This window comes from Ambystoma mexicanum, chromosome 7q (genome assembly GCF_040938575.1).
Source record: "Ambystoma mexicanum isolate Mex_15411 chromosome 7q, UKY_AmexF1_1, whole genome shotgun sequence".
NCBI classification, from domain to species: domain Eukaryota; kingdom Metazoa; phylum Chordata; class Amphibia; order Caudata; family Ambystomatidae; genus Ambystoma; species Ambystoma mexicanum.
The window spans coordinates 468,976,613-469,003,913 of NC_090941.1; the positions used below are offsets into that span (position 1 = coordinate 468,976,613).

The 27,301-nt window shown below is 49.8% G+C and overlaps 1 protein-coding gene across 1 annotated transcript; it reads left to right on the forward strand.

The window, feature by feature from the left end:
* Positions 1–821: 821 nt before the first annotated feature.
* LOC138528343 (protocadherin-8-like) lies at positions 822–27,301 on the forward strand. The gene is made up of 3 exons (XM_069639877.1): positions 822–3,452; positions 22,296–22,503; positions 23,971–27,301. The coding sequence occupies exons 1-3, from the start codon at positions 1,032–1,034 to the stop codon at positions 24,381–24,383; spliced, it is 3,042 nt and encodes a 1,013-aa protein (XP_069495978.1). The 5' UTR covers positions 822–1,031; the 3' UTR covers positions 24,384–27,301.

The following is a 27,301-nucleotide window of genomic DNA, read 5'->3' on the forward strand; positions in this document are numbered from 1 at the left end:
CTGCATGTTAAAACATCCGAGGCGGTGAGCCTGAAAAGTGCATTTCAGCTCCAGTCACGAGATGTCACGCGAGCAAACTGCGCACTTATCAATACAGTCTGCTTGACGAGACCTACGGATTGTAGTCATTTGATCAGGTTAATTAAAGGATTGATGCAGCGTGGGGACACACCTCGCCGCTCCCCCCCCCCTCCTCCCCAGCCCCCATTCAAAAATAAAAATAGATAACTTTCCGGCCAAGCCAGAAGCCGAGCTGGGTTTATGCAGGCTCACCCTTCAAGAAAGCCTTCATCTTCATCCCAAACCGTGCTTCCCTCCTTTATGGTTCGGCCCCCCATGCATTACTGCAACCCTGTTGCCGCGTGAAACGTCTCAGAATTGAAATATGCACATGATAAACATGAACGCAGAAAAGCGTCCATTTTCTAGCGTCTGCCCGGGGCTCGCGGCAGTATAAAAAGGGTCATATTAAGAAATGTTTAAGTGGGCAGTGTGTTCAAAAACTCGATTGTGTTTGGGAATGGCGCCTGCTCGGGTGCATGCATGCATGGGCACTTTTCGGGGGCACAATTAACCAAGCCTTCCATTTGGTTAAATCCGGGCTCATTGCGCGCCTGCCCGTGCCTTTAAAACAAAAGCCGAAAGTTAAAGAGGACAAAGAGAAGATTTACTGTTGTGCCTTTCGTGGTGTCCTCTCTAAGCTTTTCCGCAACAAATGGATTTTCTGGGGGAAGAGGAGAGGGTACTGAGCCGAGCGTCGGGGAGAGGGGCTGTGATTGGCTGAGCTGCGCGGCTATTTGCATGTCTGCGCAGAAAAGCACCGGGGAGCTGGCAGTCCTGCTCAGACTCTGAAAGTAGCAGGAGAGGAGGCGGGAATCCAGGGAAGGATGTCTTCTGGTGGAGTTTCTGCACTCTTAGAGCGGAAAAGACGTATGGGTTGCGACCACCTGATCATCAGCACTTATTAAAATTAAGGATTCGGCAAAAGGAGGTTGTTTTTGCATCCCTGGACAGAGCAACCCACTCCTATCATGACTTTTAAAGCGGGAAAGTGCCGCCTCTGCCCTCTGGGAGTCCTGCTGGCGTTCTCCCTGCTCTCCGCCGGCACCTGTAGGACGGTGCGGTATCGGATCTACGAGGAGGACGAGCCGGGCACTGTCATCGGGACTCTGGCCGAGGAGCTGCCCCTAAACGTGCCGGGGGGGTTCCGGCTGATGAAGCAGTTCAACAGCTCCCTGATCCGCATGCGGGAGAGCGACGGGCAGCTCTCCACCGGGGAGCGCATAGACCGGGAGCAGGTGTGCGGCCAGTCCCCGCACTGCGCCCTGGCCCTGGACGTGGTCAGCTTCGCCAAGGAGCAGTTCCGGCTGCTGCACGTGGAGGTGGAGGTGCGGGACATCAATGACAACGCCCCCCGCTTCCCCCGGCCCCAAATCCCGCTGGAGGTGTCCGAGAGTGCCGTCGTGGGCACCCGGCTGCCCCTGGACATCGCCATCGACGAAGACGTGGGCACCAACTCCATCCAGAGCTACCAGGTCTCCGTCAACAGCCACTTCAGCCTGGAGGTGCAGAGCCGTGCAGACGGGGTGAAGTACGCCGACCTGGTGCTGGTGAAGGAGCTGGACAGAGAGACCCAGGACACCGTCACCCTGGAGCTGGTGGCCCGGGACGGGGGGAGCCCGGCGCTCTCCGGCAGTGCAGTGGTCACCGTGCGAGTACTGGACTTCAATGATCACAGGCCAGTCTTTGAGCAGCCCCTGCTCACCGTGGAGCTTCTGGAGGATGCCCCCGCGGGGTCTCTTCTGCTGGACCTCACTGCAGCCGACCCTGACGAAGGTGTGAATGGACAGGTTGTCTACAGTTTCGGACCCCAGGTATCCGCGGAGGTCCGCGAACTATTTAAACTAGACCCTCGGTCCGGGCGGCTGACACTGGAGGGTCGAGTGGACTTTGAGAAAAAGCAGACCTATGAGTTTGATGTCCAGGCCCAGGATCTGGGGCCCAGCCCCTTATCTGCCACATGTAAAATAATTGTGCACATCACAGATGTGAATGATAACGCGCCCAGCATCACCATCACCCCCCTGACCTCCATCACCGCCGGGGTGGCGCACATCACCGAGGCCGCCAGCAGGGAGAGCTTCGTAGCCCTGATCAGCACCCTGGACAGCGACTCGGGCCCCAATGGACAGGTGCACTGCTCCCTCTTTGGCCACGAGCACTTCAAGCTGCAGCAGGCCTACGAGGACAGCTACATGATAGTGACCACCAGCGCCCTGGACCGGGAGCGCATCTCCGAGTACAACCTGACCATCGTGGCCGAAGACCTGGGCTCCCCTCCCTTCAAGACCGTGCGCCACTTCACCATCCGGGTGAGCGACGAGAACGACAACCCGCCCTTCTTCTCCAAGCCCGTCTATGAAGTTTCTGTCCTGGAGAACAACGCCCCGGGCTCTTACATAACCACCGTGGTGGCCAGAGACCCCGACCTGGGGCACAATGGAAAGGTGACCTACAGGCTGGTGGACACAGAGGTGATGGGGGCGCCAGTCTCCACCTACGTGTCTGTAGATCCCGCCACTGGCTCTGTGTACTCCCTCCGGACATTTAACTACGAAATCCTAAAACAGTTTGATTTTCGGATCCAGGCCAGCGACGGAGGCTCCCCGGAGCTGTCCAGCAGTGCCCTCATCAAGGTGAGGGTGATGGACCAGAATGACAACGCCCCGGTCATCACGCAGCCCCACGTGTCCAATGGATCCGCTGAAGTGGAGGTGTCCGCGAGGGCCTCCCCGGGGTCACCGGTGACCCACATCAGGGCCAGGGACCCCGACGAGGGGGTCAACGCCGTCCTCTCCTTCAGCATGAGTCAGGAGCACCGGGACACGTTCACCATCAACAAGGTCACCGGGGAGATGTACGTCCGCGGGGACCTGAGCCAACAGCTGGGGCGGCTCTACCGAGTCCTGGTCAGTGTCAGCGACAGCGGGAGGCCGCCCCTGGTCACCACGGCCACCGTCAACATCCTGGTGACCGACACGGCCCCCTCAGCCAGCCACGAGCCCGCGGGGCCCTGGGAGGAGGAGAGCTTCCACTGGGACGTCCCCCTGATAGTCATCATCGTCCTGGCGGGAAGCTGCACCCTGCTCCTGGCGTCCATCATCGCCATCGCCACCACCTGCAGGAAGCACCGCAAGGACCCCCAGGCCCAGAAAGAGCTCCCCGGCCAGCGGGACCTGTCAGACGCCGAGAGCGGGGAGCAGGAGGGGGACAGCTTCATCCCCGGCCAGAGGGACGGCGTCTTCGAAGTCCCGTCCTTTCTGCCGCACCAGTCCCCGTTCAAAGACAAGGAGCCCCCGGCGTGCGACGAGGCGTCCAGCGTGGAGGAGAACGGGGAGGCCGGCTCCTGCCTGTACGAAGCCAAGACCATGCTGCACAGGACCAACACCGCGGTAAGAGCCACTGCTTGCACGGGGCGACTCTTCCCCATTCATTGAAGAATCGCCCACTTTTTAGAGTTTTATTTCTTCCATCTATTCTCCAAATCGCACTCTCTGTCAGGTATTTCAAAAGTCAGCACCCACCCACTCGCCTTTCTGCCTTCAAATCTGCATACCGGGGGCTCTCCACTGTAGACTTGCATGTGCACGTGATCGTTCGGTGGATCGTATCCCGCTGTTATGTGGCGCTTCATGTTTCTAAGCGCTCTAATGCGAGGTGTTCATATTACATATTACTCAATGCACGGGTCTTGCTAAAGTGTGTCCGTTGCTATGAACCCTGTAGGTGAACAAGCTGCATATAGAGGGGGTGTCTTCTGGCCGCTCTACACACCATATTCCCAAATCCTGCCCCATGCCCGGCTCTAAGACGCATCGCCCGGTTCACCGCCGCATTCCCTCGGAAATCCTTTCATTGAACAGAAACATCGTTTTCTGAGATAAAAACGAATCCGTTTCAAGGCCAACCGAAGCGTTACTGAAATTCTGAAAAGTCAAAATGCCAACACAGTGTTGTGGCACACGTCTCCTAGGCATTGCCCTAACCGTATATGGGGGCTCCACAACAACCCAAAAACACGGGGTAGGAGGGGAGGACAGAGCCCCCCCCCCTCTAGAGGTGAGGTTTTCCCGACTTGTCGGACACAATTAGGAGACATGTCATTTTCGATAATACGGCGAGTTGGCTAGAGTGGAGAGTTCGCGGATCCGAAGTCGGGCGACCTGTGAAGTTTAGATATCTCGTGCTGGCAGAGGAATCTAACGAATCGCCCGTTTTCTTGCGCCCGTATCAATTAGCGCGTTGTTACGCACGCAGTTTCTTTCGAAGTTCTGTTTGCAATAGCGACACCCAGAGGCTAACCACAATACGGCAGTGGGGACGGTGCTCGCAAAAGACGGACTTTACAGAGCAAGGGGTCGCTGTTGAGACCTTTCCATCGAGGCAGTGAAGTAGGCTGCGCGGCCAGGCAGCCCCGCCTACCATAAAGGCGCCATTTTAACTCCTAAGGTTCTTCACGCCGAAAACTCGAGGCACGAAGACGCTTCCAAGCTGACGCAAATGCTGGGCAGTTTTTACTTTTTAAGTACATTGTCGGAGTTTCGAGTATTTCCGAGCGCCTCCAGTCCCACCAGATAAGGCGGCTGTTGCACAGGTAGACGCAGTGAGCCTTTATTTGCTCAGGGTCAGATAATTCCGGTCAATAGGAAAACCCAGATTAGAACATGGTTCTTAACCGGGGCCATTCAACTGACTTTTCGGTCTTGCTGCGATCCCGCGCGCGCCCCCGAGACCATTACCTGCAAAATTATAAACATGCACCACGACGCACCAGCGAGAACGTCAATGTGGTAATGCAAGGGCGAGGCACTGTCTTTTCCAGGGCCGGCTGAAGATGTTTCAGGACTGAGGAGGCCCCTTTCAACATCATGTTTGCAGAAGCCCCTTGCCCTACAGCCATGGCTGGCCTTAGGGCAGGGGTGACCGCCCGGGACGCCAATAGCCCCCTTCCTCTCCAGCTCGGGGAGGCTTTCAAGGTCTTCCCTGAGCTGGCGTGGGGGGAGAAGGCGCGGCAGGCACACTATTAAAATTGAATGCACCCCGCTCTTGTGCTGGAGCCGGGCTTTCCGGACCGGGTCGCATTTAATAACAATAGGGTGCTGATGCTTTTGCATCAGCGCCCTACTGAAGTGATTACCTCCCCGCTCTGGCACAGGAGTGGGTCGGTTTTAATTAGAATAGGGCGCTAATGCACTAGCATTGGTGCCCTATTCCAGTGATTAACTCCCTGCTGTGGCGAGGGAGTGCGGAGTAAAAAAAAATGTGGTAGCCTCCTCCCGCATTGACCAGTGGTATGGGGTGGGATGTCACATTTTTGTTTCACTGCCCGGGGAGCTGCCTCCACTACGGCCAGCCCTGCTGACAGCTGCTAAAAACAGTGCAAGACACCCATTGGGCGACTCAATTATAATGAAGTCAAAAGAATGCAGCAAGGCGATTAATAGCTGCAGATTGGCGTGGTACAGGCAGCCAACATGGAGCTGAAACACTAAATGTCAGCCAAAAACATTTATTGGCTCTTTGGCAGCAGGGGGCTAATGTCAGGAGACTGGAATAAAAAGGTGATGAGAATGTTGCTGCATACTGTAAGAAGGAGGGGATGGGCTGGCAGTGACAGCAAAGGCAGTTTGTAACACGGGCACTGCACCTTTTTAATGTCCCAAACTGAAGGAATATGTTTCTGTCATAAGACTGCCGACATGCGGAAGATGCTGGGGGCCCCCAGATCCCTGGGCCCTTTCTCAAATGAAAAGGTTGAAAGGCCCCGATGCCATCCCTGGTGTTTTCCCCAAGCCACATCCTGGGCAGACAAAGTGGGCATATGTTTGTTATTGCCCCATGGCCACACCTGTCAGGTAGATTGTAATGAAGATGGGGCTAGGAGCCTATGCTGCCTGCACATGGCCATGAAATGCAATTCTCTCTGGTCTCCTATGGGGGGAGGGGACGTGTTGCAGCGTCTTCAGGGCTAGAATCAGCATTCAGCTTATGGGATGCTGCGGACGAGAGCATGTGCACAAGACATGGACCCCGATGATTTCATACAGAGGATGGAGAGGGGAGCATAGAGAAGGGGGCGTTACTGGGGAGGGGCAGGGGACAAGAACTCATATGAATGGAGCCCACCAAAAGGACCCAGGCTATGGGGAGAGAGTAGGAGGTGGGCGGGTTTAAAAGACGAACAAGACTTGACCAAAAGCACACAAAAATCAGAGAGAGGTCATGTGAGTGGCACAGGATTTCCTAGTGGTCAAGAAGAGTCGGGTCAAGGATTTCCAGCTATCATTTGATTTTGGCTCATAGAGGCTGCGTTGGTGACACTCAGGGAAGCAACATGTATTATTAAAGATAGTGGCGAACAGCAGATGTGTATGAATACACATATCATGGGGCAAAACGTCAAGTTGCAAGCTACTAGCCAACCATAAAAAGTCACTTGCCACCTCAATTATATATGTACACACACCACACCATTTCCTACTCACCAGGGGGGAAAATGTCACTAGCTAGTGCTGTAGTGAAGTATGATCAATCTATCCTTTGGACGTTTCTTGCATTGTGATTTGCTGGAAGGTGAACATTCTGTGTGTGTCTTACTTGCAATTGTCTGCCCCTCGTATCAATTTATTGGGAAGAGTCCCAGATATCCAGGATTGACAGGAAAGCGTTTTTTGCAGCACTTTTTTAAAAGTCTGTGGCTGTTTTGTGCTTTATACCGCAATGATCGATTTCACTTGTAATAGTGTGAAGTATGTTGTTATCCTGTTGTTTGGGGATGACGTCCATTGGGGTCCACTTGTCGAAGGACCGCCAAATCCTGTTGTCTTTGCTATTGCTCAGGCTGGGATATTTTCTCGGGCTGCCACAGTTGTCATGTACTCTCATAGCATGACGTCCCGCTGCCCTTCCTGGCCCTCAGCTCCTTACTATGTGTGGCCAGTGCTGCAGTCATAGCTCTACTGAGGTGCACTGGACTTTACCATCCCAGACATCATGTAGCTCCTGCTTATTTAGCTTAGCAATATTGCGTCACCCGACCCCACATGCTCATTTTTCCTGCTGTGTTACTTGATTCTCCTGCTCCAACGCATCTACTTTCTCTTGGGTTGGGTAGCTGAACACGTTGAGCACCGGCTACTGAGCCCTTTGTGTGTCTGCGCAGGCACGGATCTCCAACACTCCCCATCAGGTTTTCCACAGTCGAGGGTGAGGGGTGCAACCTATACCGGGGGAAATAATGACCCAAGCAATGTGTAGCTCCTCGAATCCTTAAGCCAGTGGCTGCAGGGGAAGCAGAATAGGTCACCTTACTAAATGGCGCGCCGCTTCCCACTGTCTCGCGTGTGTTAACATACCTGTCTAGCACGACACTGCGCACAGTCACCTTTCCAGGGTCCACAGATAAGTCTAGGAATGTTTGCGATGCTGGTGACATGCCGGTGTGTAGGCGGTGCATTGCAAGATGTCCACTGAGAAAACCAAGAGATAAGAACAATTGGCTCCAGCTCTCTCGCCCTCTCTTTCTTTCGCTTCCCCCTCTGCGGCTGTCTCTCTCTCTCTCGCTCTCTGTCCCTCTCTCTCCCTTTCTAGATATTCCTATCTTTCTCTCATTCGACTCGTTCCTCTTTTTCTTGCCACCCTCGGTCTCTCTCACGTTTTCTTTTGGGCCTCTGGCCTCACCCCAAAAAATGTCCTCCCTTTTCAGACCTACTCTCCTCGCTTCCCTCTCATATCAGATAACAATGTCCCTATATATATGTTCACCGTACATACTGTAGCCAGGAAAAGGTTGTGGCAACATTATATAGGTGACCACATATAGGGACAGGGGGAGCGGGGCTTTCAGGGGTGTCGTCCTCTCCCCTTGATAAAAAAAGAATGCCTCAGCAAAAAAGTAAAATTTCCGTCAAATGTTTTGCATGGCAACATTTTGGCAGGGAGATTATCACATGAAACCCCTGCTCACACCACTAGCCCCTGGCTCGCACTCTGCTCGCCATTCATCACCCCTCCCTCATCCTCTTTCCCTATCTCTTCACCTCACTGCCTCTCCATCTCCTTCTCTCCTCTTTCCCGTTTCACCACCAACCCATCTTCTCTGCTCAGGCCCTCTCTCTCTATCTCTCTCTTTCCCCTCTCTCTCTCTATCTCTCTCTCTCTCTTTCCCCTCTCTCTCTCTTTCTCTCCCTCTCTTACTTTCTCAATCTCTCTCTCGTTCCCCTCTCTCTCTCTATCTCTCTCTCGCCCCTCCACACTTTCTCTGTTGGCACACCACCGGTACTTCTCTCTTGCCAAGTTACCCAGCCATAGGCCTGATTCACAAAGCGTTTTCATTGGGCATATCCCATTGGGAAACGCTTTGTAAATCAGGCCCCCTTTCTCGTTTTTGTTCAAAACCACTCTTTGCCTTCTCCTACCTCTCACCCATGCACATCACTTGTCTGCAAGTCTATCTCTTCTCCCTCGTGTCCACATGTGTGCCCTATCCTCGCTCTCCTTCACCTCTATCCCTCCACACTCCCCATTCCTCCCCCTTACTAGGTCAGTTCCCTCACCCATCTCTCCACTTTGCTTAACCACTCTCTCTGCCTTGCCCTGACTCTCACCACTGCACAGCCCTTGTCTCCACGCCTATCTCTTCTCCTTTGCCCCCACATTTCTTCCCTAGCCTCTGTCGCTCCCCACTCTTCTCATGTCCCCTCTTGCCAGGTCAGTTCCCCCACCCATCTCCCCTCTTTTCAGACTCACTCTCTCTGCCTTGCCCCGCCTCTTGCCTCTGCGCAGCACTTGCCTCCAAGCCTATCTCTTCTGCTTTACATTTCTTCCATATCTTCTCTCCCTCCCCACTGCCCTCATGTCCCCTCTTGCCAGGTCAGTTCCCCCACTCACATCTCCTCTTTTTAGACCGCTCTCTTTGCTTCGGCCAGGCCCTGCCTCTCGCCTCGGCGCAGCACTTGTCTCCAAACCTTCCCCTTGCCCTCTTATTTCTCCCCTATCCTCTCTCGCTGCCCACTCCCCTCAGGTCAGTTCCTCCCACCCACCTGTCCTCTTCTTCTCAGACCCCCTCTCTTTGCTTTGGCCAGGCCCTGCCCCTCGCCTCTGCGCAGCACTTGCCTCTAACTCTATTTCTTCCCTAGCCTCCCTCTGCATCGCCTCTCTCCCTCCCCACTCCCCGCATGTCCCCTCTTGCCAGGTCAGTTCCTCCCGCCCATCTCTCCTCTTTTCAGGCCCGCTCTCTTTGCCGTGCCCGGGCCCTGCCCCTCGCCTCGGCGCAGCACTTGTCTCCAAACCTTCTCCTTGCCCTCTTATTTCTCCCCTATCCTCTCTCGCTGCCCACTCCCCTCAGGTCAGTTCCTCCCACCCACCTGTCCTCTTCTTCTCAGACCCCCTCTCTTTGCTTTGGCCAGGCCCTGCCCCTCGCCTCTGCGCAGCACTTGCCTCTAACTCTATTTCTTCCCTAGCCTCCCTCTGCGTCGCCTCTCTCCCTCCCCACTCCCCGCATGTCCCCTCTTGCCAGGTCAGTTCCTCCCGCCCATCTCTCCTCTTTTCAGGCCCGCTCTCTCTGCCGTGCCCGGGCGCTGCCCCTCGCCTCGGCGCAGCACTTGTCTCCAAACCTTCCCCTTGCTCTCTTATTTCTCCCCTATCCTCTCTCGCTGCCCACTCCCCTCAGGTCAGTTCCTCCCACCCACCTGTCCTCTTCTTCTCAGACCCCCTCTCTTTGCTTTGGCCAGGCCCTGCCCCTCGCCTCTGCGCAGCACTTGCCTCTAACTCTATTTCTTCCCTAGCCTCCCTCTGCGTCGCCTCTCTCCCTCCCCACTCCCCGCATGTCCCCTCTTGCCAGGTCAGTTCCTCCCGCCCATCTTGCCTCTTTTCAGGCCCGCTCTCTCTGCTGTGCCCGGGCCCTGCCCCTCGCCTCTGCGCAGCACTTGCCTCTAACTCTATTTCTTCCCTAGCCTCCCTCTGCGTCGCCTCTCTCCCTCCCCACTCCCCGCATGTCCCCTCTTGCCAGGTCAGTTCCTCCCACCCATCTCTCCTCTTTTCAGGCCTGCTCTCTCTGCCGTGCCCGGGCCCTGCCCCTCGCCTCTGCGCAGCACTTGCCTCTAACTCTATTTCTTCCCTAGCCTCCCTCTGCGTCGCCTCTCTCCCTCCCCACTCCCAGCATGTCCCCTCTTGCCAGGTCAGTTCCTCCCGCCCATCTCTCCTCTTTTCAGGCCCGCTCTCTCTGCCGTGCCCCTCGCCTCTGCGCAGCACTTGCCTCTAACTCTATTTCTTCCCTAGCCTCCCTCTGCATCGCCTCTCTCCCTCCCCACTCCCCGCATGTCCCCTCTTGCCAGGTCAGTTCCTCCCGCCCATCTCTTCTCTTTTCAGGCCCGCTCTCTCTGCCGTGCCCGGGCCCTGCCCCTCGCCTCTGCGCAGCACTTGCCTCTAACTCCTTCGCCCCCACATTTCTTCCCTAGCCTCCCTCTGCGTCGCCTCTCTCCCTCCCCACTCCCCGCATGTCCCCTCTTGCCAGGTCAGTTCCTCCCGCCCATCTCTCCTCTTTTCAGGCCCGCTCTCTCTGCCGTGCCCGGGCCCTGCCTCTCACCTCTGCGCAGCACTTGCCTCTAACTCTATTTCTTCCCTAGCCTCCCTCTGCGTCGCCTCTCTCCCTCCCCACTCCCCGCATGTCCCCTCTTGCCAGGTCAGTTCCTCCCGCCCATCTCTCCTCTTTTCAGGCCAGCTCTCTCTGCCATGCCCGGGCCCTGCCCCTCGCCTCTGCGCAGCACTTGCCTCTAACTCCTTCCCCCCCACATTTCTTCCCTAGCCTCCCTCTGCATCGCCTCTCTCCCTCCCCACTCCCCGCATGTCCCCTCTTGCCAGGTCAGTTCCTCCCGCCCATCTCTCCTCTTTTCAGGCCCGCTCTCTCTGCCGTGCCCGGGCCCTGCCCCTCGCCTCTGCGCAGCACTTGCCTCTAACTCTATTTCTTCCCTAGCCTCCCTCTGCGTCGCCTCTCTCCCTCCCCACTCCCCGCATGTCCCCTCTTGCCAGGTCAGTTCCTCCCGCCCATCCCTCCTCTTTTCAGGCCCGCTCTCTCTGCCGTGCCCGGGCCCTGCCTCTCACCTCTGCGCAGCACTTGCCTCTAACTCTATTTCTTCCCTAGCCTCCCTCTGCGTCGCCTCTCTCCCTCCCCACTCCCCGCATGTCCCCTCTTGCCAGGTCAGTTCCTCCCGCCCATCTCTCCTCTTTTCAGGCCCGCTCTCTCTGCCGTGCCCGGGCCCTGCCCCTCGCCTCTGCGCAGCACTTGCCTCTAACTCCTTCGCCCCCACATTTCTTCCCTAGCCTCCCTCTGCGTCGCCTCTCTCCCTCCCCACTCCCCGCATGTCCCCTCTTGCCAGGTCAGTTCCTCCCGCCCATCTCTCCTCTTTTCAGGCCCACTCTCTCTGCCGTGCCCGGGCCCTGCCCCTCGCCTCTGCGCAGCACTTGCCTCTAACTCTATTTCTTCCCTAGCTTCCCTCTGCGTCGCCTCTCTCCCTCCCCACTCCCCGCATGTCCCCTCTTGCCAGGTCAGTTCCTCCCGCCCATCTCTCCTCTTTTCAGCCCCGCTCTCTCTGCCGTGCCCGGGCCCTGCCCCTCGCCTCGGCGCAGCACTTGCCTCCTGCTCGCAGGAACACCTCCGTAGGATTAAAATAGCCCGCGCCTGAGCATGCACAGGGCCGGCGCTGGGGAGTTAAGTGATTTCTGAAGGCCTCACACGGAGTGCGAGATGGAATCTAACCCCCAGGGGCCTCCATCGCTCACAGCTCGCGGCTATAATAACCAAATTGCGCTGGCGGTGAAGTCACATAAACATAATGTTAACCGTTTTTCCCCCATTTCATTTCTTTTTTAAATCGCTATGCGCGCCGGTTGAAGTAGCAGGCGAGCCAGTGCCGCAGCGCTTTCGCAAAAGACATGTTTTGAGCTCTACGCAAAGTCACACCATTTTCCTATGGTTTTTGTTGGCTATTGTTCTTCCCTAATGCGTCTTGAAAAAGCACTTGATCTAAAACAGTTCAAATTAAAATGGCTGACCAGCAGGGGAAGCACATAAAGACCCTTTCCCAGCCACGTGCGTCCCTTTTAAAAAGCATTGATTTCCAATGTGCACCATTGCAATTAGGTAGGACCACAAGTGCCAGAATGCATTAGTTTGTTAAATGAAGGAGCAGGATAAGTAAGTGTAACCCCCCCTGAACCCACCACCACCACCACACCTGCTCATCGTTAGAAGTAGCCATCTCGCCACCCTGCACTTGAGAATTGCGGTACAGGACATAGACTTGGGGTCAGCCATACTTCAGGAGGTACAACACTGACTATCGCAATTAATCCCCTTTTCGGGATTCCACCAATTGGAGCCAGACCAGGCACTTTTTTAATGAAACTGCTCTATGTTTTAGAAAGATGGGCCCTCGTCTTTAACATTAGCAATATAATATCCCCCAAATACTCAGTGTCTGTCGCAGAACATTTATGTAACCAAAAGGTACATTATAGCAGTGCCTACTTTGTACACATTGTGGTGGGCAACTCCCCGCCCACTGTTGACAATACCCATGGCTGCTCTATACTGTGTCAACACATTTGTGATTAAAGCTGCAACTCCCACCAGTTAATTCAGTGTTATGGATCCACTGTGCGATTTACAGATATCCATCCAGATAACATATTATTTGTGTTTTGAAATAAACTCAGGGTCGGAATCGCGGAAAAGTGCGCATTCACACTGCAAAGGCAGCGCGACAAGAACGACACTGCTTGATCCTGCGTGCAGAATTCTGCGTGCTCTGCGTGTTCATGGAATTGTTTGCGCAAAGTAACCGTGTATGCCGACACGCAAAGCAAAAACAGCCAGACCAGCTACCAAAACTGTTACCGGCACCACAATAACATGCGTACGATTTATCGTAACTCGGTTACAACTCTGAAAATCTGCATGTGAACCTCTGTAAACTGTTCCTGAACCCTGTAACACTGCGTATGCACACTCCTAAATCAGATTGGAACCACACACCCCTAAATTCCACACCCGATCTTACCGATGTGCGGTGAATCCTATGCAAAAGTGTCTGAACGCCTGCCTTCAGGTGGCGGATAGTATGAGGGATTTTCGTGCCATTTCCTCACCGAGAGATTGAACGTTCGGATCAATACTTATCGTTCCAAGCAATAGTGGGCATGCAATGGACTGCCTGCGGGCCGTGCCTTGTAATGCCCACTTTTTGCCTTGTTCTTCCTCATTTTCCGCAAAGTATTAAAAAGTGCTATGCAGTCGATTCCATCAATCGTGAAAACAGGATTTTGCACGCAGTTTGGCACGCAAAGTCCTGATTTTCCACGCTGATAATTCCATGAATCAGGCCCTCAATGTTTAAGAGTTTTAAAAAAACACATCATCGTTAACATTTTGCTCTGATCGTATCAGTGTCAAGGGGAACATGTTAACAATCTATCCACAGAAAAAAAGAGGAAGCAATCTTTTCTCTTATGGTAAATTGATAGACAAATGAAGGCACAATCATTACTTAACTGATGAACTTGCCTATCAGACACTGCAGGAAGATTGTCTTATATAGGCTGTCACTCATGACAGGAACTCCTCTTTGATATTGCCCTTTTCACTGACCTTGCCTCTCTGTTGGGGCTGCTGGCTGAGGAATGTCCTGTTGTTGTCAACACACCATGGTGGTTATTGGAGTAGAGCATTTGCAATAATGTCATGCAGGCTGGGTTAAGACATGGGCAAAATCAGTGCCCAGCATTGTCACCATCCAACTCACTGTTATTCATAAAAATTGATAAATAGTCCTGCCAACCTGGGTCACCAGGTTCATGAATAACAATGAGTGAGCCCATGCAGAGGCCTGGCCTTTGCACACAGCAGGGCTCAGAATTAAGGTTCACTGAGCAGTAGCTAAAACCAGCTTGTGGGTGTCGGGCATCACCCTCTAAGCAGGATCTATGGCTACATAACTAGGAGCGGCTGCACAGTGTACCACAATCTTACCTCCACACGAGATGCACAGCAATGTTTTGGCTATTATGTATGATCCACTATGTTTAAATGTGTCCTGGATGTGTGTCCTAGTTCTTCTTTATTAACATTTTCAAACACTCTAAGTTAATATCACATATGCATGCTTGTAAGGCACCACTAGGATTGGGGAGCCAAAAGTAGTTCCTGGTAGCAGTTGATTTCAAGGTAACCAGGCTTTCCTAGGGTAGAAGTAGGAGCTAACTAGCTCCCAGCAATTTCAAACCTTGCACTGTTGTTGTTATATTACTATGACTGCCTGGCTGCCAATTAATTGCCAGAACATAATCAAGCTGGAGTCAGCAATAAGTGCAGGGGCTCAGAAATAAGTGCCTGGGCTGACCCTGGCAAGCCCCCCCTAAATGAAGCCCTGCATAATAGAGTGTCACGTAAGCTGTACATCTCTCAGCTGTGGCCCTCATCTTCTCTGTCCTTGCCCGTTCTCTCCTGCATCTGAGCATCCAATATTCTGCATGCACCATTTGCCACCTCCTCACTTTCAGTCACACGCCACACAACACGTTCATGCTCTAGGCCAAAGTGCATCCTCTCCTTCCTTCCATGTCTACATATAAGGTAATTGTAAAACCTAGTAGGGGTGGGACAAATCAAGCAAATCCACGAAATAAATGTGTGAAAATATGCCCACATTCTCAATCTTCATCGCATCCAACATTCATGCTTCTCGTGCAACGTATTCGTCATTTCCCAGCTGTTTCCCTGCTGAAATGATTGTGAATCACAAGCAGGTCACAAGAGAAACACACATTTTTTTTGTTTTGTAGGCTGTGATTTTGGTGTTTGGAATCCTTATATTTCCACCGAATAGTTGATGTGAAAGTTAGGGTGAAATTAACCAATGTTGATTTGGCTGTGAAACTGTTGTCCACCCCATTGGGTAGGAAGCAACAAAGCATTGTGCAGAATAAATTCAAGTTATAAAGGAAGAAGTCAATTGGCGTAATCATCCCTTAGCTGACGTAGAGAGGTGTACCTGTGTTTTCCTCTGCTTTACTGAATGAGGAATCCCTTGAACAGCAGAGTGTTCAGTTATTTCCTTATCTTTAAAAGCATTGGACCCACGCTGATGTCTGATGGGATGATATTACACAGCATCAGCACATTCGCCCCTGCACCTCTGACACAAACATTGCTTTCTACACAGCCCACACATACATATAGCCCATGGTTCTGTGACCTTTGGCTCTCCAGATAATGTGGACGACAAATCCCATTGGCCCTTGCCAGTATAGGCAATGTTGAAGGGTTATAATGAAAGTTGCAGTCCAAAACAATTGGAGAGCCACATGTCGTGGAACCCAGATCTAGCCAAACACTGTACATTCCACTTTGTATGTCTTTTAACGCCACTTATCCTCACTGCTTTTCTCCAAAACAACAGGATCTGGGGACCTTGACATACCCTTGGGCCACTATCCTGCCTTTCACGCTTTCATTGAATCTCCTCACATAAATAATTGTCACTCAAACTCAAATCCAATGCATCCCACTCATTGCTTTCATCCTTCCAACCACCCTGGAGGCAACACAATAATAGCTGTTGCCATCTCCATCGCTCTAACAACTCAAATGGTGATATGCCTGCAAATGAATATGGAGGTGCGCAATATAAGTTCCAATTGTGGAGCACCACCTCTTTCCAAGGGAAAACCTGCCTTGATGCCTAGTTCATCACACTCCTTGGGTACCTTATTAATTCGCTCTATATGCCCTCTGGTTTGTGGATGATAAACCACTGCACATCTTTGCCTCACATCCAGATCCTAAAATAGTTCTCAAATTCACAGGACTTAAATGGAGACCCTTTATTGTAAACAACTCAGATGGATACCCTTGATAGGCAAAACTATCTTTCATAAATTGTACAACTTCACTCGCATTAGGTATTCCTAATAAACAGACCCCTAACCATTAGCTATACTAGTTGACCATTACAGTTGCATAACACCTCCATGCCATAAGAATCCTAAATAGTCCAACTATATCAATGTAATCCTTGGCACATACGCTCTGGCAATATGGCAGGTTACAAAGATGCTGTACGTTTTTGGTCCTTTACCGTTCAACTTTTGTTGGTCCTGTGGTCATTTTCTTACTTCACTAAATCTGCCATAAATCCTGTATTCTTATTGACAGAGGTCATAGAACACTAACTTCTGAGGAGCACAGCTATATGAAAGAGATATAGAATAGTGGGTAAATAAAAAAAAAATATTTGACGTCATAGCATAGGAGTTGGTCAGGTGGAGACTGCTTGTTTGTCAGATTAAGAGATCCATCAAACTCTTTTGCATTTTGAGATGCATGCACAGAGCAGGGGATTTAGTGCCTGTAAGTGCATGATGGTTGACAGGTTCAGTATGGGAGCTCGGATATTACAATGGAGACCATAACTTCTTGTTTCAGAAGCACATCCCTGCGGATGTTAATGTGTTCGTGGGAGGCCTTGTTGCCCATTTCTGATTAGGTAATTCCTCTGGAAGTAGTCAATACTGATACGCAGGTTGTGCTGATTGATTAGTGTTACTTGGGAGTATTAGATCCAGAATTCACAGGATAGTAAACGAAAGACTCAGTGGTAGAAGAGGTGGTGTCCCTTGACAAGGATGACTGTCTGACCTCAGGGCAGCCCATAAAGCCACTATCATCTCCATTCCTGATATCTGATTACATATAATCAGATCAGTAAGAGTATTTGAAATCATCAGTTTTGATTAGAAAAAGAATGCTATAAGTACTACTCGCACCCAGGAAAGGCAGTCTGACCAATCAGAATCTGCCTTTTCCGGGTGCGATTCTGCATTCACTGCCCGTGGCAGTGAAAAAAGAATGTCAACAAAAATGGCAGCCGCCATAAAAATAGAAAGGCAGCGGTCATTATTTAACATGTTTTCAATGGCCGCCGCCATCCAAAAAGGCACCTAGTCCCTTTTCTATATTTATGGCGTCAGTCATTTTAATGTACTTTTTTTCCATTCCAACGGGAGATGTGCCCAAGCTGAGCACATCTCCCATCAGAATAAAAAAAAAAGAAAATTATCCACACCTGTGGAAATCACAGGGTGCAAATAACATTCACACCCAGCTCATGCTGTCGGGCCATTAAATGCCATGTCCGCCTCGGTGGTGGGGCGTTAAAGTTATTGAAGTACACGAGAAGAATTTCACACCAGGTACAGCCTGGCCTCCAGACCAAAAGGGAATATGTAGGCTTTACTAGTCAAGCCTCTCTCCGTGTGATCTAATAAAGAGACCTGAATTTCTTTCATCCATGTTGTTGGCAGTGACTAACCATTGACCCTTTCTTGGACTTCTTCTTCCAATCACAAATCAAAGAACGAAAAGTCTTCCCCGTCCTCCAGAAGGGCACCCGACCTGCAAATCTTCCTGTAGGAGGTCAAAAGGATTAGCCCTGACAGTTTCCTCCTTGCATTTGATTCCACCCCCTTTTTGACACGCTCTTCCACTTTCTGATATCTTTGCTGATGTGGTGGGACTGCCCTTATTTCTCCATCCCTAATCCATATCCCACCCTGCCACCTGTGTCAATGATCAGGGTTGGTGCTTTAGCATAAACTCCCCAATCTCCTGACTCCCTGTCCCTCACTCACGCACACGTAGTTCTGGTCTGGCGCCCTCCATTAGTGTCAGACAATGTTCCTACTTTCATGCAGAAAACATCACCTACCAATGTAGGTTATGTTATGTTATGTTATGTTGATTTATACCACGCACGGCTACCACCCAGGGCAAGTCTCCAAGGTGTTTGTTTCTAGAGGATTTCTAAATCACAGGAATGTTGCAACAGAGATTTTATTGTATTGAAGGACAAGTATTTCAGCCACAGACAACTCATGTTGGGTTTGTCAGCTAATTGAAGCTTTACTTTCCAAAAAGTCCGTATTTGCCTACCAGAATTGTTTTTCAAACACACATTTAGGGCCCGATTCATGGAATTATTTGCGTGTAAAATCGGGAACTTGTACGTCGAACTGCTTGCGAAACACTGCTTGTCGATTCATGGAACCGACTGCACAGGACTTTTCCGGGACTTGCGTGGAGTTTGCATAGGCTCGACATGGCTCTACAAGCGGCCGAAGCCTTGCGCAAGACTCCACGCAAGGTTGGGCGTGGCTTGCATATGGGCCTGAATGGGGGGTGGAACACGCAAAATGGGGAAGAACAAGAAGAAAATGGGATTTACTAGGGATGGACCGCAGACAGTCCATAGCACTCCCACAAATGCGCATGACAAAGCGTATTCATGGATGTGACAACGCAACATCGCTCCTGCGAAATGCCCACGCAGTGCCCTCGAAATCTCCACCACCCAGAAGCATGCGTGCAGACTTGTGTGGAGGAATCGCAACTCTGGAGGTGAATTTGTATTTCAGATTTAGGGATGCATGCACACAAATGGGGTTCTGATCATGCTTAGGGGTGCGCATATGCAGCATAAGGGGATGCATGGACTGTTTACAGGGGTTCACATGCAGTTTGACCTTAAAAAGGAATGCTTTCCAGCAAACTGCACGCATGTCTCTGGGCTGCCGGTTACAATTACGGGGGACCCTGCGCAGTGGTGCCAAAGTGCAGGCGTGGTTGGAGGGGACCCCACGCACTGTTCACGGGATGAGTGTGTTTACACCATGGGAACCCGCACGTGTAAGTGAATGTGGATGTTTTGCCTTTGCGCGGGCATGCCGGGAGCGTTCCAGGTGCGACTTGCGTATAAGCCTACTTTGCAGGAACTATTCCATGAATACACTGGGTGCTCATTTTTTATTATGCGCGCTGGCTCGTGCAGTGTCATTCTTGGCGCGCAGGCACTACGTGATAAATGCATACTTTTCCATGAATCGGGACCCTTAATCCTGTTCTTCAAATTCCCCAAATCTCGATTAACGTCATTAACGTCGTCATCAAAACTGTAGAGCACAACATCTCTGTCCGAGTGTGTGTGTGTTTACAGTGTGCATGTCTGTATGTGCGTGTTTTTGTATGTGTGTGGTGTGCGCGTGTTTGAGTGTGTGTGGGTGTGTGTGTGTGTGTGTGTGTGTGTGTTTGTATGTGTGTGGTGTGCGCGTGTTTGAGTGCGTGTGGGTGTGTGTGTGTGTGTTTATGGGAGTTATTAGAAAAGGGAGGAGAAAAGGATGTTGGTAGCCATCTCTGTATTATTATCATTGAATGACTCTGGTGTAGGGAACGTGAACCAAGTCAACTCATTCTCACTAATAAATGCAAAACTGTAAATGTCAAATGGGCCACAACATTTCCAAGATGCCACTAAAACTGTATAGAATGTAGTAATTTACGCATCTGCCACTCGCTCGGGTAAGTAGGCTGAAGGACAAATCAGTGTCAGTGTGTGATGTCTGATGAAGCAGTGTCAGTGTGTGATGTCTGATGAAGCAGTGTCAGTGTGTGATGCCTGATGAAGCGCACGTCCTGGGGACAGAGGTGCTGTGGGTTTCCAATGGAGCGACTCACTAAGTAATGTAATGGCGCCTGCAAAGGGTGCGTGTACCTCTTTCCACTGCATATTCTTATTTCACACTGAGCATAAATGATGCAAAATGTACATTTCTGTGCCTCAATACTCCCTTTTCCATACCATCAATCAGTGCCACCCTACCCTGAGATCATCGGTTGAAAGCAATGCGCGGCAGACTTTCTAGCCATGCTGGAGTCCAGCAGCCTTAAGAAAACACAGGCAGATAAACATGGCCATGGGGAAGGCCATGCGATTTCAAACTATTGTAGCTTGGCGGCCATCAACATAAGTGTCACAGAGTCCCCAAACAGGGCTTGTTATGATTAAGGAATGGCGGCAGAAGGGAGGCCTTTCCTAAAGGTTAAGGAGTTGAGGCCTGATGTGAAGCACACGGCCCTGAGCCGCCACTCCAATGTTAATAACACGTAAATGCCTTCTTCCGGGGACATTAATGGTTAAATCAACTACAAAATCAGACAAATCAGAAAACATTGAAGACATTTTTGGTGATTTGTCTTCAACCTCAAATGTGGGTGACATCTTAACCGAGGCTTCCAAGCAGCCATTTGCACATTTCATAAAGCTTTAGAAGCTCACGTTATCTAACATAGCTATAAGAATATCAGCTTTGATATAGCATTCATGCAAGTGTCACACTCCTTCTAAGCAGGGGCAGACTGACCTACAAGGAGCTCTGACGATTTCCCAGTAGGCCTCTGCTCCCTGGGCCTCTTCTGTGTAGTAACCTATTTTATTTCCCGTTTTTGTGGCCTCCATCTGGACCCCGAGACAATGACAACCGGCCAACCGGTCCTTGCGGGCCCTGGGATAGGGCACGCATATATACACAGGATCCAGCCTTCAATACAACCTCCTTTAATTACCACTACACGGATACTGCCTGGGCTCTAGTAGTCCCTCCTCTTCCTCTCTCATTCCTCCTGCCCAGTCCTTCTTTCTCCTCTCTTAAGGTTGTCCTTGATTTAAGGAGGCCGACCTTGTTGGCTCTCCAACAATGTCCACGGCCTCTTTTGGTGCCCAGCATCCCCTGCTTCCAATTGCTGTAAAGGTTACTACAATTTTACCCTAACTTAATGGCACTCAGTGTATCGATCTTGGAAGGCTGACGGTCTGAGTTGGCCCTTCTCGGATTCAAACTCAGGAAGTGCAAGCTGGCCATATGCCAGAGGTGAGCGCGTAGCTCGGGACCTAGGCACAGATTACACAACATAGAAGATTGCCATACTTTTCCCAAACATGAACCTATGGAGGATCGCTTACATTAAAGACTGTGGGGGCTGTGCTGCGTAAAGATCCCCATGAGAAATTGCCCCTGGCTTGCGATTGCAACTCTCTCAAGTATATTGTTTCAGTATTTTGCTTACCTTATTAATAAGGTTTCGGGTTTTATCGTATTTATTGTTGTACCATTTCCCTGTGGATAACCATCATTATTTCAGTGATTTATTTTTCTATATCCATATTTATTTTTTCTTACGCCAATAAACAAGTCTTAAGTAGTGTTTTCCCACATTTTTTTCACATACAAAAAACACATTGGCGCTTGGATGTCTGTAATGGGAAGCTCCTGGAGCTGTGTGCATGCACACGTCAAAGCCTGCCTACCTGCGGCCATTTAAGCAACCTAGGGCCCGATTCATGGAACTTTGTGGACAGTGCAACGTGACTTTTCACTGGTGCAAAGTGACTTTGCACTGCAAACAAAGACAGTGGTTCATGGAGTAGTGCAAAGTGTATTTTTGCAGTGAAAAGCGACTTTGCACAGCAAAAAGACACTTTGCACTGTTCCGTGGATCAGGGCGTTTGTTGGCAGTGCAAAGTCACTTTGCACCAGTGAACAGACACTTTGCACCGTGGAAAACGTTCCACGAATCAAGCCCCAAAAAAAGGAATACAATTCCTTTTTCAACCTTCCTGTTATGTTGCTTTGCACAGCCATAGACCTGGCATGTAGATTTGACAACCTAAAGACCCAACCAAGAGACATGCATTTTCGTTTTTATCAATTTTTGAAAATAAATACTCAAAGGAAAAAGAGGGTTTTCTGTCTGTATGTATGTATAAAAATCACTAAAAATAGGGAACCTTATTTATAAAATAGGTTGTTTAATTTTCTTCACCTTGAATTTGATCTTGCTAAAAGTATGTGAACTGTGTAACTGACGAGCCCCAAACCCAGTGAGTCCTGTAACGATCGGCCATCTTACGAGGGCATCCATTGGCAGATGAATCCCGTCATTACTGCATGTGTTGTATTTCAGGACTTTTTCTTCGAGGCAATCAGGCAAACTCGTAGGCGTTCCCAAGTGAAATTTTGCAGCCCTGATTCCATTGAGTTCTTCATATAGGGAAGTCCCTTGATTAATGGCCTCACACTACAATGTATGTTACTTGTCCACATTCATTGTTGTGATCACATTTTCACTACACCGCAGACTCTGATCTTTCCAAACATGTCCCCGCTTTTCGAGAAACTCATTGGTCCATCTTGGAAACTTCTTTTTCTCCTGGCATGATATGTTATGTTAAAGGTTCTTGTACCGCGCACTGTTGCCACCTGCATGCTCTCTTGGCGCTCATGAAACACATGGAGACTGGCTTGTGTTCCTCTCCAATGCTCACGGTGTTTGATCTTTTCCCCCACAGTCCTATGCCTCTGCTCCTGCGTATGACAAGGAATCGGTGCCCCGCGTCACCATCTGGAATGGCCATTCTTTCAACACCATCTCCACGCGAGAGGCTGAAAAGTACAGTGGGAAAGACAGCGGCAAAGGGGACAGTGACTTCAATGACAGTGACTCCGATATCAGCAGTGATGCCCTGAAGAAGGATATCATCACGCGGATGCAGACCGGTAAGAAGCGAGGGCCAGAAGGCTCTGCACACCCGCCACCAGCCGTGCTATTCTATCAATGTAAGATTCAATATGGCGGAGTCTGTCGATGCTCCATATAGTATAAACCAGTCAGGTTTTCAGAGTGAACAAATCAATATGGAAAAACATTCCACTAAAATATATTTAATTTGATTTTCTCATACTCATTGACTGTGGATAACCTGAAAACCTGACTGGTGTTTTAATGAGGAAATGAAGACTTGGGCAAATGATGGCCAATACTGAGGGCTTTGGTGAAATATCCAGCCGGTATGGCCCATGACCCCCCACGCGTGTTTATCGCAGTTAGAACCAGACAATTGTTTTCTTTTTGGTAAACAGGTTCGCGCAGGAAAAAAAGTACAATCACACGGTACCGGCTAATAGAACCAGTGTTATGAGCTCTCTGATTGGTTGGCTTCCCGCTCCAGGTGCTACTATTCAGTGAGCCTAACACAAAGCAGGAGAGGAAGCGCACTCTCCTTCACACAGACCAAAAAGTGGAATCTGGAACCAACAAACAATGGCAAAAGGTTCTTGTGAAATGCTTGAGACTTAATCAAGGGAAAAAAACTAAGGACATTTTTTTCAAACCATCCTATGCATTTAATTAATTAATTCAGCAGTAGATAGATTCAGAGGATACAAGTAATCTAGCTAAAGTAAATTTAGTGAGCCGACAAGCCCAATGTTATGTATAAGAAAAACTAGCCATAGATTTGTGAAATTTCTAAATTCATACTTGTAGCATAGCGAGACCAACAAATACAGTTTATAAATTAAACACAATGGGCCTCATTACAAGGTTGCCGGTCCGGTAACAACGATGCCAGTAAGCTACCGGCACCGTTGTTACCAGACCGGCAAACTACGAGTTCTGTGAGTGGGTGCCTTTCAGCCTGCCAGGTCTGACCTGGCGGGCGGAACGGCACCCGCTCGCAGACCTTGACGGATGCACCGCCACCATTCATAAATGGTGCTGGTGCATCCGTCCTCCCCATTCCCGTTGCGTCCAATGGGACTCGAATGGGAATGTGGAGTCATTTTTCCAGCGCCTGGAATAGGGAATTACCAGGACCGCCACAAAAAATGACTCTGGCGGCAGCCATGTCGTTTTTACCAGCACGGCTACCGCGGGACTCATAATGAGGCCCAAATGTACATGCTTATCTCTTGGGGTATTTTTTGACACATTTTGCAAAGAGAGGTTCAACAGTTTGAAAGCACAGCTCACTAGATGCCATATTTGTTTCTGCTTGGTTTGTTTTAGATTCAGGAAAAAAGTGCTAACAGCCAAATGAATTGATGAGGTCATTTTAGGCATGTGCAAGTGGATGTGCCTGTGTGACGTATGAGATTCTCCAATCCTAAAGTAGACTCTAACACTGCATGCTTGCAATGTTTGCGCTGCAATTTCCTGAATATATTGCTCTCTGTGTTTTGCAGGTTTATGGGCTTGTACGAATGAGTGCAAGATATTGGGGCACTCCGACCGCTGCTGGAGCCCTACATGCGACAGCTCCTTGACCCCTCACCCATCCGCCATCGCACCGGGGAAGCGCTCCCTATCCACCTACTGCAAGAGCACCTCGCTTCCCCGGGACCCCCACCGCAGGGACAACTACTACCAGGTGGGGCAGCAGCCACCAGCGCAGATTCCCAAAACGGTGGGGCTGCAGAGCGTCTATGAGAAAGTGCTTCCGGGGGACTATGAGAACAGGACGATCACCCTGCTATCGCCTCCGCGGCCGGGAAGACTCTCCAACCTACAGGAAATCCCAGTGCCCTTATACGAGCCGCCGGGTTCCGCTCGGTACCTTCCCTCACTGACTGCCACCAGCGAAAGCAATGAACTTTAAACACATGCATCCTACAATAACATTCAGAATTTTGAGAAATAGAAGACGCCCCCGACCCCCACCTGAGAACGAGTATCTGCATTTTATATATATATTTTTATGGGCAGTTGTGAAATAAAGTACTGCATAGTTTGCCATGCGCTACACTTCATCATTTCCCCCAACCGCCCCCTTGCATCTTTCTTGGGGACGATGTGTGGTGAAGGACTACACGTAGGGCACGCTCCCTACTCTTTCAACATCCCCCACTCTCCCATATCTCTTTATTGTACTGAGCCAGTAAGTTGGTGACTTGTGGCAACGTCAGAAATATGAGATGGAGGACAGTGCCAGGAGAAGCCCCATTTCCAGAGGGGCGCGACGGAGACCGCCGGGTTCAAGCAGCGGGATGGCGCACGGACCCCAGCAGTTGGCCAGGCCAGCGGAAGTGGAAAGGCCTATCCTCGGCCTCCTAACAGAGCGGACACAGTAGCTTGAGTCAAGTTGGACATTGCTTAGGACTGACCGTAAAATGTTATCACAGAGGCCAGGACTAATGCGGGAAAGAGAGTAACAGGACACGTGACACACAGCAGATTTTTCGGCTGTTGTCATTTAGTAACTTGGAGCGTTACCATGACACACAGGAATACCCTTATATGTGACCTTTGAAACTGCACTTACAAGTTAGGTGGTCATCGTTCAGCCATAGTTTTGAAAGGATATTCCGTACATGTGTATATGTATGCATAAACATGCGTGTACTAATGTGAACATATAAGAATGTGTATTCCTATATGTATATAGGTATGCAGAAATGTTCGATTTATAGTGTATATGCAACGGTACACAGTGCCACATTACATTGACGTGAGTGCTCATTTAGGGGCGAGGAAGTGACTTGCAGGTGGTGTAGTATGAGTGACAAATGGAGCCCCTTCCCTTTCTGAGCACTGAAATGGATGAACCATTGCATGTTCCTCTGACACACATATCATATATGCCAGATTGAACCAAACTGGGAATAATAGTAGCACTTAAGCAAGTGCAAGTGGATTGGAGCACTGGGTCTCAGGGCTGAGTTTGTCAGTAACACAGTGGTAATTCCGCCGGATTGCTGCCAAAATCGGAGACCGGTACCACCACTTGGTCCCATGGGTTTATCATGGAATTGCAAGTTACGATAGGGCGGACTTAGTCCCCATTTATATTGGGGATTTTTCACTGAATTTCCACCAGCGGAATTGAGTGGTAAATCTGCTGATTTTTGGGGCAAACGTGACTTTTACCGCACCGCCAAACTGGGAATGAGCCCCATTATTTATAATCCTATGTCTTTACAGTATGAACAGTGGAGAAAATGTTAATCACAACTTCATAGTGAAATTCATTTTTGTATCCTTCATTTTATTACTAACGAGCACTCGTCATAAAGCAGAAGGAATTGACAAAGAGGCTGCGAAATTCAACAACACACCTCGCGCTGGTAGGTATTATTAGTGTGTTTTAAAATACAAAAATGTTTTCTATCAAAGAATAGGATTATGAAGTTGTAATTAGCGCATTTCTTCACATTACGCAGAGTGGGGGTACAGAATGACAATTATTCTTCCAAATCACCTGCAGTGGTGCCGGTGTCTGGTGCCATTCATCACAATCGACTGCGGCTTCCTGACCGCCGATTGCATAAGTAGTGGTCACATCCTACACAGCAAAATGTCACGATAGCGTCTCATATTGAGGTATGTTTATTTTCACATTCATAAAACACACATTCTGGTATTCTGTATTGTACAGGATAAACATATATTTTTAGCAGAAAAGTGTTGTAATAAATCTGACAACTTTTATTTGCTCGTATGAACGATGTGACATAAGCTTTCTATATACCATTAGATAGAGCATCATCTCATGTTGTTTCAATAATCAGTAAGAGGAAGGGCCGCGCGACTAGTTAGTGGAAACACCAAGCGTGGACCACGAACAACTCCATGCTTCTGCTATCAGGAAAGATAGGAGTGCTAGGGTCTGGTAGCCCCTGCTTTAGGGGACTAGTATATGTCCTGCAGTGTCATTGTAAAGGTAATGGACCAGATTCACAAAGAAGTTACCAGTAGTAAGTCTGACGTACCCTTGACCTACATGGGGAGAGGTCTATTCAGTTCACAAAAAGAAGTTACTCTGAGCAACTCTATCTTACTCCTGATCTACTCCTTGTGAAGTCAGGTCCTGCTAAATGTGAATACCTGCATCTTATGTATCTGCAGTGTGCCTTACAACCAGAGCAAGAGGGATAGTGTTGACATAGGTTACGACAAAGGTTCCCCGAGTTGGAGCAGAGCAGGGTCATTTGGGCCTTGAATCCCCTGGCAGTCAGTCAACTAAGGTTCACTCAATTTAGAACTTTATCTGTGTAGGACTTCAGTAAGTTTGAGAGTAGGCTGTACATTCGTTACAGGCTATAGTAACATCAAGTAATCATCTGGGCGCTTACTGACAAGAAAACAATATCTTATGTATTTTGAATGAAATGTGTGTTAGTGTATTTATTTTATCAGACCTGCCCTTGCTTTCAGACCACACCTAGCTTGCCCTGTTTGCAACATTCCAAGCACGCACGTGTAATGTAATATTTTTGTATATAGTGAAAATTGTGTTATATTTTTATATATTAATGGTGGCAATTCAAAATTGTTGCCAAGTGAAGTGTTTGATGGTCATCCAAACAGCTTACTTCAAATTGCGTCAAGGTGGATTTATCGAGCACTTCCTCCATCGAAGCGACCTTGCATACTCCGACAGCGGAACTTTGCTTGAGTGGAGTATGTCATATATTTTTGAGCCTGTGGTTCACATCACATTAAATGTTATTTACTTACTGTGGTATTCTGTACGTTGTCTCACAGATAAACACCCCAATAAAGGACTTGTGATTTGTG

Bases quoted from the DNA above. Each gene is read 5' to 3' on its own strand.
- LOC138528343 (XM_069639877.1), top strand. From the start codon at position 1,032: ATGACTTTTAAAGCGGGAAAGTGCCGCCTCTGCCCTCTGGGAGTCCTG. The intron at 3,453-22,295 runs GTAAGAGCCACT...TTTCCCCCACAG, and splicing joins TGCACAGGACCAACACCGCG to TCCTATGCCTCTGCTCCTGC. The intron at 22,504-23,970 runs GTAAGAAGCGAG...TGTGTTTTGCAG, and splicing joins CATCACGCGGATGCAGACCG to GTTTATGGGCTTGTACGAAT.